Here is a 12,430-nt window from a genome sequence, read left to right on the forward strand (position 1 = left end):
GACCTTTGGGCTCACCTTTCATGGGCCTTTTCGAGGCAATCACTAACAGTCCATTTTCTTGTAGATCATCTGCCGAAATGCAATGCTCAAAAAATAAATCTGCCGAAATGCAGGAACTGTTCAAACTATCTATGTGAGACGCCAATAGACGCTATACACCGATCTGGTCGGCAGAGGGAATGCACTGCACACCCCAGGCTGGCTGTTGGGCTGACCTAGTTTTTTTTCCTTTTTTGGTTTTTCTTTTCTTTTCTTTTTTCTGTTTTTTTCCTTTTCAAATTTGAACATTTTAAACTCAACTTTTTTCAAAACCGAAACAATTTTTAAGTTGAATGTTTTTGAATATGAACATATTGTATGTTTGAATATTTTTTGAAAATGCAGCCCGCAACATGTACGACGGAAACGCTCCACTAGGCCGGCCCACATAGCGGGGTTTTCTTTTGGGTTCCTTTAAATTTTTATTTATTTTCTTGATTTCTAGTTTGGCCGATTTTTCATTGTGTTCTTTTTTGGTGCGGGCGGTTTTTATGAACTTTTTGAACTTGACCTTTCTTCATGTTTAGATTTTTTAATATATGAACATTTTTTTATCTGGAAACTTTTTAATCTCAATTTTATAAGATTTTAAATATTATAATCTATTTTTTTTTTAATCTGAACAGCTTTAAAGTTCGGCCCGTAGCACCTTAGAGGCGTTGCTTCGCTTAGGCTTGGCATGAGGCCGATGATCCAGTATAAAAGGAGGTAAATGGGCTTACATTGACCAGAGAGCAGGCCGGGCAGGCGATCTGGTTTTCTCTTTTTCTTAGTGGCCTTGAAAGCCCCTTTCGACGATTCAGAAGGTCAGAAAAATGATGACAGAGAAAAAAAGGATGCAACTTAACCGACAGAAACTGCACAGTGGAATGCCATGTGCTGTGGAGTCGCAACAGATTCAACAATACAAATGCCAGGTACACCGACAGAGGTGATCATTTAGTATCCGGTAGGACGTCGCATGCGCCGTCAGGTGCACTGCCGCACTCAGCACCGGCGGGGGGAGATTGATCGCGGATCTCCGCCGGCGACCGGGCAGCGAAATCCTAGCGGTCAATGAGGCCACCGGTCAGAGAGATAGATAAGCCAGCATCGCTGCAAAATACATATGGTCGACACTCGACAGGACTAACAGCAAACTGCTACCGCAACATGTTCCGGCGCTCTTCTGCCTCGAAAATATTCCGATCGACCGACACCGTTCTCACGTTTCATTCAGCGAACCGAAAAGCTCATCCACTTCGCGCCGGCAAAACACACCGGAGTAAGCAAACGATCCGAGTTTAGATTTTGGAAGTACCCTTTTACATCAAAGTCTTCTTTTGCCAAAGAAGATGCATGTGGAGCAAAGTAGTGCTACCGTGTAACCCATTAGAAATGTTAGAGCATGTAGAATTACAGAAAAAGGGAAGGGGAAACTAAAAATAATGACCCTTGAAGGGTGTGACAACTTCCACGTACCAATGTTTTTCTAAATTATCATCTACTGTACACCTAAAGATATAATGGCTTCTTGAAGACACAATGGCTGGCGATGCGTTGACTCCGGATTAAAATTTTAACATTCACCCAAATAATTTTTCAAAATATAGAGAAGCACGCACATAACTATCTATCGATCGACGCCGTTCTCGCGTTTCAGTCAACAAACTGAAAGCACACTAGTCTCCACCAGGGCCGAGCCGGCAAAATTCGGAGTCCTGTGCGAAACTCTAAAATGGCCTCCTATCTTACGAGAAAACTCAAAGTATTCAATAAATATAATGTATATGTTTTATTATCTTCTTATATCACAATAGGATATAAATTAAGAACCATACCTATTGAACTCCAGGTTGCATAATGTTTATTTGAACAACATTATTCTTGTAGGGTTTTTCGAGATAAAATCTTCAATGATATCCTCATTATCAATCTTCTCTAACACTTAAGTGTCAAGTGATATTGTCGTCAAATCATTGAGTCTTTGTTGTGTCATCATAGTACACATATATAACTTCAATAGCTTGAATTTAGAAAAGCTCCAGTTTTCTTGATGCAACAGTCACAAGAATGGTCAACAAAATTCTATATGCAATACTTGCATTAGGAAAATAATCATGCCATTTCAAATATTTCAGAACTTCAACAGGTCCAATATTTTTACTTGGAATGAATTCTTGAACAAACTTCAGCTCAACATATAGATCATTGGCATCAATGTTAGATTTTTATCTTTGGTAATGGCAGCCTTAAGATTCACATAAGAAGATTTCAAACTATCATTATTCAATGACTTCAATTTTTCCGAGGTAAATAAGAAACCAAAGATAGTAGTCCTTATATTGTTCAAATCTATCCGTGAGTGAGAAAATTGCTTGATCAAGAGGTATAAAATGGTTGTCTCGAATTGAATCCTCCGTAGACTGTGTGGCAACATTTGTGTCTTCTGGGTTCTCATCAAACTGTTTCTTTCTTTTAATTTCCTGCCTTTCACAGAATTTTGCATAGATATTAAACTCAAGTACAATTTTTTTGGCTCTCTCCAATGCCACTAAGAAACTAGTTTCCCTATACCCCTCGTAAGAAAGACATAAGCCCTTTCACTTTGTGAATAGCAACATCAATAAGCATATCCTTAGTTTGCAAGTTTTTTCTTACTAAATTAACACCAAGGAATACCTCATACCAAATGACTGTTGCCACTATATAAATTCATAATCTCCAAGTTTTTTTTTGCCAAACCTAAAGCATCACTGCTTGTATTTGGAGCTTTATCAGTTTCGGAAACCTGGAACAAATGAAGGGAAATAAATGTTATAGTAGGGCGTAGCCAAAGCCGAAAGAAACTACAACATTAACCAATAAAAAATATTGTGTACCTAAAGTAGAGCCTCTCGAATGTTTGCACCCTGAAATCTAATGGATTTGACACTTTCAACACGACTCTCCCAACTGACACTGACTTGAGAGTCCATCTTGATATGTTATCTTTTAGAATATGACATTTCTTAGTAGAATTAGCAAAAGTTTTATAGATGCGCTGATTGATTCCAAAGAAGTGTTTAGATCTACCAAGACTCTTAGCCATATCACAAAGTGTCAAATTAAGGCTATGGCAACCACAAGTAGAATAGAAAGCTCTAGGATTTACATTCAACCGTTTCCTTTGTACCCCTTGATGTTTTCCTTTCGTATTTGACCCATTATCATAACCTTTTCCTCGCACATCATTTATATCAAGATTAAGAAGCTTTATTTCATTTTCTAGCACATCAAAAAGTCCTTGCCGTGTCGTATCATTTACATGTAGAAATCCTACAAAGGATTCTTGTATGCAACAATGACTTGAAGATAAATCCAAATATCTTATAATTAAAGACATTTGCTCTTGGTGACTTCCATCGGGGGGACAATCAAGTATGATAGAGAAATACTTTGACATCTTTATTTTCTGAATAAGTTCAGCCCTAATAGAATAAGAAAGCAAGTGTAGCAACACATTCTGAATCTGATAATCAAGATAATGGTCATGAGTTTCTTCATTTGTAATATGACGAACATGCTCCTGAGTTTGTTGTTGCTACCACGAAAGGCTGCATTATGCTTAGCAAGAAATTTCAGAATGCAAACATTTCTGAACAAAACCTTACCCCTATGGTCCTTTTCTTTTCAAAATTTTCCCTGAGATGTTTTATCAATAGTCTGATGATTTTCCAATCTACTACGCAACTCATACCAATTGGTCATATTCAAAACATGATCCACACTTCTCTCAAGATTGTGTAGTCTAGTGACAATATGTGACCAATCATCACAACCCTCATTTGCCAACTCTCCTTTTCGATGCCCTTTTGTGAACAATTTACATTCAAAGCAAAAGACTCCATCGACATCCTTAGAATAGACAAGCCAGTTTCTATGGCAATGCTCCCAATTTGATAGAAATCTGGTCTAGTATAATGCAGAAAATATTCTCTTAAATCTATCATTCAGACCATTTTTAATTGATAAGTCTCTTCTTGACCCATTTGTGCTACAATATAAATTTGTTTAGAATAAAGAGAATTCCATGCTCTTGGATCAAATATATCAGACTGATAAGAATCATCAACATTTGTAGCAGGTGAGACTCTCCACCTTATGGCAGTAAAATACACCGCACTAATACCATCTCTAGCCGATTTCTTATAACCAATTTTTTTATACTTTTAGAGAAGTAATTTTTTACTCCTCGGTCGATCTTTCCGCTAAATATACTTTGCCTCAGTGGATGCACCAGACACCACCACAACGTTTATGGAAACACCTCTGACGACCACCAATTGTTTCTGCTATCCTACCGCCCCACTCAAATTTGCTCACCGTCGTTTCTATCGACTCCTAGAACCAGTGCTGCCGCAGTGTTGATTTCTTTGTTTTGTTACAAAACGAGCCGCATTGAACTTGGTTTGTTGCAAACAAGAGCCGGTGGAGGATGGAGATGTCCTAGATCGGCAGCACTGGGCTAGGCGGCACCGAAAAGGAGGGAGGATGGCAAAATCCCGACCGATCAACTTTGGCCGCGACGCCTCCGCCTGCCAAGTGTTCGACGATTTTACTAGGGTTTTTTTTTTGCTATTTTGATTTTGTTTTGGGGTTTGTAAATCAGATCCAACATAGGAAATTGCATATGTAGATGAAGAGGTTGAGGAAGTTTATTTTGATGTTTCTTCATCATGATTCGTCGGAGGAAGATAGTGATGATTTTGAAATGACCGTGTTCTTGGGCGATGAAATTCACCGGTCGACACTAGGATCAAAGTTCGCATGTTTGTACATCAACCAGGATTGAGCAGAGGGTCATGCCGAGCTTATGAGAGATTACTTCTACCCCATGCAACCTATCCAGAGAAGTATTTTCTCTTGCGGTTTGGATTTACAAGAGTCTCTTTCTCAATATTGCAAAATCCGTGGAGAAGCATGATGATTGGTTTAGGTTGAGCAAGAGTGCATTGGGAGAGATCAGAGAGGGCATGCAAAGTGCATCAAGCGTTTTGCCACTATTTGTGGCCCTGGTGAGTATTTGAAATCAAAGGTTTGTGACAAATAATGACATGTTGCATCATCTGGCATAACATGATCCTTGAAGATGAGTACATCATAGAAGAGAACTTGCGGTACATCTTCAAATCCTATTGAGCGAGAACATGATCCAAACAGGATATAGAGAATTCTCTCAACATATCGAGGCATCGAGAAGCGAAAAATGCATGCTCTGCAAGATGATCTTGTTGATCGTTACTGGCCAATCCACAACACTTCACAGTTGCGTTGTTTACTTTATTTATACCATTCGTGCTATTCGTTTATTTGAACCGTGCTATCTGATTGGCGTTAGATAATTTGATTTGTAAACTTTACTCTCTTTTTCTTAAATGGAACACTCGTATTCCATTTAAGACACGGCTTGATCGTCGGTCACCAAACGGGTTACAGAATTAGGGTAGCTCGTCGTCGTAACACATGGTCTCCGTGAGCTACGGCTACACTCAAAGCTGCTAGTTCATGAGCAGGCTTATTACAACCACGAGGGGCATATAAAAGACAAGCATCCATAAAACACGTACCTAGCTGAAATTTCAAGTCTCCTAATAGGATACCCATCGGTCCCAAATCATACTCCGACGATGACATAGCATTCTTCAGGTATAAACAATATGTTTCAAAAATAACCCCGCCAACTCCCAACCTGTCAGCGACATCAATTGCATTAGAGAGGGCTACGGCTTCAGCTTGGAAAGCATTTGTCACATTTATCAAAGGTCCAGCAGCAGCAAAGGAAATATCAGATTCACTATCTCTGCAAATAGCTCCCCATCCTCCGCTATTGGTCTGTTCTATAATGATGCATCATTATTGATTTTATACACACCCTCTTTTTTTTCTTTTTTTTTTGAAACGAGGCAAAAGCTTTGCCTTTCATTGATATAGGAGAAAAGAGTTGGCCCGTTTATGAGGAAAAACTGGCCGAAAACTGTTACAACACGACACCACACGCCAGCCCCGTGGCTGCGCTCCACACGGGTCGACGACCAACCAGGTCGACACCACACCTCAACGCAACAGGCGGAGGCGAAAAGACCGGAGCCACCGCTCCAACTACCACATCGACCCCGAGGCCGCGACCCACCTGGCCGAAGACGAACCCGCCTCCACCGAAACCGCCAAAACACTCCACAAACCCCTCTGACCAGCGGACTTCCAAAGCGAGGCCCCAAGAGGAAAAGCGACACAAGAGCGCCGCCCACGCCCGATCCCGTGGGGGATCTAGGGTTTCCCCCGGAGAGCCCGGGCGGAGATCAAGAGACACCCGCTTCGACGACGCCTTCAAGAAGGAAGCGGCGCCCACGGGCATCACCGTCGTCGGTCCTGGCCGGCCGCCAAGACAAAGCTTTCGCCCAGCGAAGAGTCCCAAGAAAACTCGCGCCCGCCCAAAAGAGGACCGGCACAGACCACCACCTGCAACCGCCGGATCTCAACCCCGGAGCAACGCGCCTGTAGCCAACGAAGCATCGCCGAAGAACACCGTGGGCGCCGCCGAAACGCCACATAGAGGGGACGCCGACCAACACCAACACGGGGCCCGAAGACCGTAGACAAGAACTCCCAGATCCGACCGCCACGCCGCCCACGTGGCCACCACAGCCGCCACACCGCCGAGGAAACCAAGGCCGCCGTCCCGTCGCGCCCCTCACCGAGCTCCTCCACCCAGGGACATGCCGCGCCCGCCATGGCCTCCACACGCTGGCGACGGCACACCAACCTCGAGGCCAACACCGAAGCCGCCACCGCGCAGCCCTCCCGGCCCAGGGCCCTCGCCGTGGCCGCCGTTGCTGCAGCAAACCGCAGCACATCCACGACCAGGGGGGCCTGCGCCGGCCATCCGCCGCGCCGCCATGGCCAGCCCGACCCAGATCTGGCCCGGCCGCCCACGACCGCCGGAGCTCCACGCGCCGCCGGCGGCAAGAAGAGCCACCGTGCCCGCCAAGCAGCCACGCCCGCCGCACACCGGCGAGCTCCACCGCCCGCCGCCGCGCCGCGCCCTGAGCCGCGCCCGAGCGAGCTCCTCCTCGCCAGGGACGCGGGAGGGGAAGAAAGCGCCCCGCCGCCACCATCCTCGGGGAGCGCGCGGCTTTGCCGGCCCCCCTCCGGCGGCGGCGAGGCAGGGAAGGGAGGAGGTGGGGGGGGGGGGGGGGGGGTGAGTGGCGGCGGCTAGGGTTTGCCCCTCGGCCGCCAGAGGAGGGCGACGCGAGGGGAGAGCGATTCGTCCGTCTACCCCTTCTGCGAGTTGGAGCTCTATATACACACCCTCAATAGGTGGTTTCCAATGTGTAACATGAACGTGGTTGTACTCTTTTTCCTTCACAAGGAACTGTTGCCATTCATCAGCGTGTCTTCCAACAGTTTGGCGATGTTCACCATGATTACCTCGATTTCGTTCTTGTAAAGTTTACTTTCATTCTTTGTAATCATGTTATTTTACTTCACTGATCGGTTTGCATGTGTTTGATTTCAAAAATAAATAGGAAGTTAATTACAGAAAATATGTTAGAATTTTATTTTAGAGGAGTAAATATGAAAGTTAAGAGTCTGAAATACATTATAAGGAATCGGTGTTCGATCCTTCTTTTAACACCGCAATCTTCTTTTTGGAAATATGATGCATGTGCTACTCCGTAGAAAGGAAGATGCATTAGGATCAAAGTAGTGTGTTTCAAAAAAAAAAGGATCAAAGTAGTGCTACCGTGTCACCCGTCAGAAATAATATAGAGCAAATAGAAAAGGAAAGGGGAAACTTAGTAAAATAGAGGCGCTCACCGCACACACATGGGAAGAGGCCGATGGCCGACACAGATCGCCGGAGGGGGGAGGTTGCGTGCTGTCCCCAGGCTGGTATCCGGTTGCCGTCGCCACCGCCACGTTCCTCCATTCCAGCCACCCAAGTGCCCAACCACCACTCTACTTACCTTCAAACATGCACCTCCATCGGCTCGGTAGCCAGTCGCTTCCCTTTGCCACCACGCGTGCTTGTTAACGTCTCCTCTCCTCCTCTTCGATCACTACTAGCTCGAAGGAGGCTCGCACGTACGTAGCTAGCTAGCGATCCATGGCGCCGCGCTTCCTGGCGTGCTTCGGCAGGGGCAGCGCGACGGCCTCGGCGCCGGACCCGGCGGAGGAGCTGGCCCCGGGCCCGGTGCTGGTGGAGCTCTTCTCCTCGCAGGGTTGCGCCGCGTCTCCCGACGCAGACGCCGTGGCGGCGCGGCTGGCGCAGGACTCGGCCGGCGGCGTGGTGGTGCTCGGGTTCCACGTCGACTACTGGGACTACCGCGGCTGGAAGGACCCCTTCGCCTCCAGCGCCTGGACGGTGCGGCAGAAGGCCTACGTGGAGGCGCTCCGCCTCGACACGCTCTTCACGCCGCAGGTCGTCGTGCAGGGCCGCGCCGACTGCGTCGGCACCGAGCACGACAAGCTCGCGCAGGCCGTCCGCGACGCGCCCAAGTACCCCTCGCCGGCATTCAAGGTACGTCTCGATCCATCGTGTTCTGCTCCGATGTGCCACCCGGTACGCTCCCGCGAGCAAGTCCCAACCGTGTTATGCAGGTGACATTCCAGCGGCCGAACCCGACGACGCTGCAGGCGTCCTTCACGGGCCCGCTCCGCGCCCGCGTGGACGGCGGCGGGAGCGTGATGGTGGCGCTGTACGAGAGCGGCGTGTTCACCGACTGCGGCCGCGGCGAGAACAAGGGCAAGGCGCTGCTCAACGACCACGTGGTGCGCCGGCTCGAGAAGCTGGCCGCCGTGCGCGACGGCGCCTCCGCCAAGAAGACCGTCTCCGGGTCCGTCCAGTTCCCGCTCTGGGACGGCTTCCGCCCCACCAAGTGCGGCGTCGTCGTCTTCGTCCAGAACGCCGCGCTGCAGGTGCTCGGCGTCCAGCACTTGGACCTGCCCGACAAAGTCTGATCGGGGTGCTCGCGCGCCAACTTGCCGACCAGGGGGGTTGCGAACTGGCATGTGCCTGCCACTATTCTTTGTGGAGTTTGATTCGCGTGCTGTGTTGTTGAGTACGTATGAGATTATTGGATGGCTGGGAGATGCATGGAATGGTGGACACATCAGGAGGGGGGAGAATTGTTCAGGAATTGCATGTATAATCTGATTTCTGCACGATGAGAAATGGAGGCTCTTTCTGTTTTTTTTTTTTTGTCCCTACACATCCGACACCAGTCAGGTAACAATAACATGAACACCAGAACAGCGTAATCTATACCTAATAATAAAGCAAAAAGGGTTTCCGTCGTCCGTTTTTTTAGTGCCCTTGGTTTTCGGCCAAATTACAACATCTGCCACCGGTAGGTGAAAAACGGTTCGATCAATCCATAGGGTCAGAGGTTCAGTGGCCGCCGCCACATGACCAGAGATCCCCTGCTCCGCCCACGCGCCATTGCCGCCTGCCTTGGACCGAACGCCGCAACCAAGCCCTGGCCTGCCGCACCGAGCATGGTATCCTACACACCACCGCTTCCCTACCGAAGGATGATGGGCAGGGGAGCAGGGCAGAGCAGTGGATGATGGGCAGGCGGGCTGGAGCTTGGCTGCAACAATAAGCGGCGCTGGCCATCGGGCGGCTGCCCGATTTTTGTCGAGGCGGCGGTTGGGGCGATGGTTTCCGGCGACGGCCGCTTGGTGGAGCGGCGCTAGCAGCTGCGAGTTTGGGCAGGCGCCAAGCAGCGACGACTATTGCCGGAGGTGGTGCAAGGAGCAGGGGACAGCGAGATGTAGAGGCTAGAGGCGTAAGGGAGGACAAGGGGCGGTGCCGGCTTGCAGCGCCATGCTCCAGGCGACGGCGCCTGCGCGCGGTCAGGGCATCTTATCCTATCGGGATGCATTTGGGGATGAAACCCACGGGAGAGAGATGGAAAATTGTATCCTATCGGCTATTTGTATTTTAGGCCATTCACTTATTTTATTTCATGGAACCATCCCCGGTTGATCTCAACAGTTTGCTTTACTTTGTTTCCTTTGTTCACTGTCCATCCGTCAAGCAACCCATCTCTAGCAGGCGGCCACATTGTTATTTGTGAGCCACTTGAAAAGACTACTTACACGAGTCGATTCTTGCAGCTTGAGATACCAGCATGAGAGAATTTGAGTCGAAAATCAACTGTTAGTCCCCTCGTCTCATGGCGTCCCCTGGCGGGCCAACTAAAATAGAGCACAAAGAATTGCTCCAAAATTGAATCTATTCTTCTCTGATTATCCTTGCCCACCTAAATTGCAATTTGTAAACAAAAACACATTAATTATTTGTGCTACCAAATTGTTAACAGATAATTTAGTTGCTACAGCCTAGGGAATTTGGTATTGGTACAGATCAAGTTGCACTGTGTATGTGAGCTTATGCGTTTTTACTGTGTTTCTAAAAAAAATGATATTGCTAGGAAGTGATTTTGGGAAAGTGACTAACCTATCACTTGTGTCATGCGCATTGGAAGAATTGGAGCAGCTGCCGAGCTCACCAGAGTTTTTTTTTAGAAAATAGAGGACTTGAGGAGATGAGACTAGGTCTCCCAATCACCGCTGCAAGTTTTCTGGCCGCTTGCCGGCCTGCGTCTGTTGTTTGGCTCGGAATTGCAGATCTATGATGGGGCCTAGGTGGCAGGCGCCCACATGCGCTACTTCCTCTTGTACGGTTGTCAGATCAAGTCTCTTCGGCAGTCCACCTGCTGCCTCTCACTCACCGGCTCATGGCAGGCCGGCAGTTGCCCTAGCTAGCGGCCCAGCGCTCAAGAAGAATGGCGGAGAAAACGGATGCGACAACAACTAATATATCGGAAACAGATGAACCTCTTTTTTACCGGGCCAAGTTTTTTTTCGGAACACAGTACAATCAAAGACGCTCATACATACGCGCACACACTCACCCCTATGAATGCACACACGCACACCCTACCCGTATGAGCACCTCCAAGAGACTGCGTTGAAGAACTGATCCGACGGTTCTTGAGATTGACGAAGTCACCCAAGGCGTCTCGCTGTCGATGGGAACGTCATCTTCCACTGAAGAATATTTCGCCTTTATAAGACATCAAAATGTCAAATCTGTGATTTGAACTCTGGTGGGCTGGGGATGCCACTTCCCTCCTAACCATCCAACTAGAGGTTGGTTCTCTTTACCGGGCCAAGTTAATTAGTGCTTTAGTGGGCTTTACACGGAGACGCATAGGTATACATTTTTTCTCACCTGGGCTGGGCGGGCCATGGCCCAGTTCCGCCCTAAGAAAGCTCCGCCAGTGGTGTCCCCTGTAGGGAGTTTTTTCGTGGTTTGGTCCGTAGTAATGCGTTCTGGTCTGCTTTGTATACGTTTTCATTCAAAAAAAATTACCCAACACCCGCCGGCCGGTTTAGGCTTCCCGTGCACGAAAACAACTGTAGATCGATCGTATCGAGCACTTTTTCTGGCTCCCACTGGTTCCTATGTAAATATAGACGTGAGCTTGAGGAGATGCGTAGATAGGATATGCTGAGCATTTGAGTTTTTTTTTCTCCCGATGCAACGCACGGGCACTTTTGCTAGTAATAAGAAAACAAAAAAGACATTTCTAGGGGGAAAAAGCCTTCTCTTCAAAATCTCTATTGCGTAAATAAATGGATTCCTTGTCTTTTTATTTGTGGATACATCAGCAGAAATAGAGTCTGATAAGGGGAATCCCAGCGGATCCTCCTAGGTGTTACCCGATCTTTCACAGCGAGAACCTGGGGTAGTAAATCCTCCCAACAACGCGATGAACACAGCCTGGAGAAGAGGGAACGAATCCAGCAAGCAACGGATCGATGAACGATACGCCTCAAACCTTGAGCTAGACAATCCTTGATGAACACAAGAACCTTCGCAGCGAATATAATAGATAAACGGCAACGCCGTACCCCCGGAGGGATGATACACGTGAACACACGCAATGGGGTAAACCCTAAACTTTAGTCTAAACTTGTCTGTCCCTAAAACCCTAACCGTCCCACCCTTATATGAGGGGGTGGCCGGCCATCCCTAGTGGGCCTCCCTAACTTGGCTTGGACAGGCCCAAACCAAGACTGACTCAATTTATTAAAAATCCCTAATTTCCCACATATGACCATTACATAAACTAAGATAATTAAGATGCTGGAGTCCTGAATCTGGGCTCCACATAGGTCTCCATGCCCGTATCATCCTCCCCCTTCAAGAAGCGTTGTCCCCAACGCGTGAGGGTCTTCTGGAAAAGGTGACGTGATATGAACATGACACGTCCTCACCGTCCCCAAGTCTTGCTTTCCTTCCACACCACATCCTCCCTCGCGGCCTGCTTGACTTGATACAGCACTTGGCGCCTCC

General features: G+C 47.8%; 1 protein-coding gene across 1 annotated transcript; it reads left to right on the forward strand.

The window, feature by feature from the left end:
• Positions 1-8,104: 8,104 nt before the first annotated feature.
• Positions 8,105-9,255, forward strand: LOC127333093 (uncharacterized). Its single transcript, XM_051359406.2, has 2 exons — positions 8,105-8,581; positions 8,662-9,255. Exons 1-2 carry the CDS (start codon positions 8,168-8,170, stop codon positions 9,019-9,021), a joined length of 774 nt encoding a protein of 257 aa, XP_051215366.1. The 5' UTR covers positions 8,105-8,167; the 3' UTR covers positions 9,022-9,255.
• The last annotated feature ends 3,175 nt before the right edge of the window (positions 9,256-12,430 follow it).

The sequence above is a fragment of the Lolium perenne genome, chromosome 2 (assembly GCF_019359855.2).
Source record: "Lolium perenne isolate Kyuss_39 chromosome 2, Kyuss_2.0, whole genome shotgun sequence".
Taxonomy (NCBI): domain Eukaryota; kingdom Viridiplantae; phylum Streptophyta; class Magnoliopsida; order Poales; family Poaceae; genus Lolium; species Lolium perenne.

Coding starts and splice junctions, on each gene's coding strand:
- LOC127333093 (XM_051359406.2), top strand. CDS start 8,168: ATGGCGCCGCGCTTCCTGGCGTGCTTCGGCAGGGGCAGCGCGACGGCC. Junction 8,582..8,661: donor ACCCCTCGCCGGCATTCAAG/GTACGTCTCGAT, acceptor CGTGTTATGCAG/GTGACATTCCAGCGGCCGAA.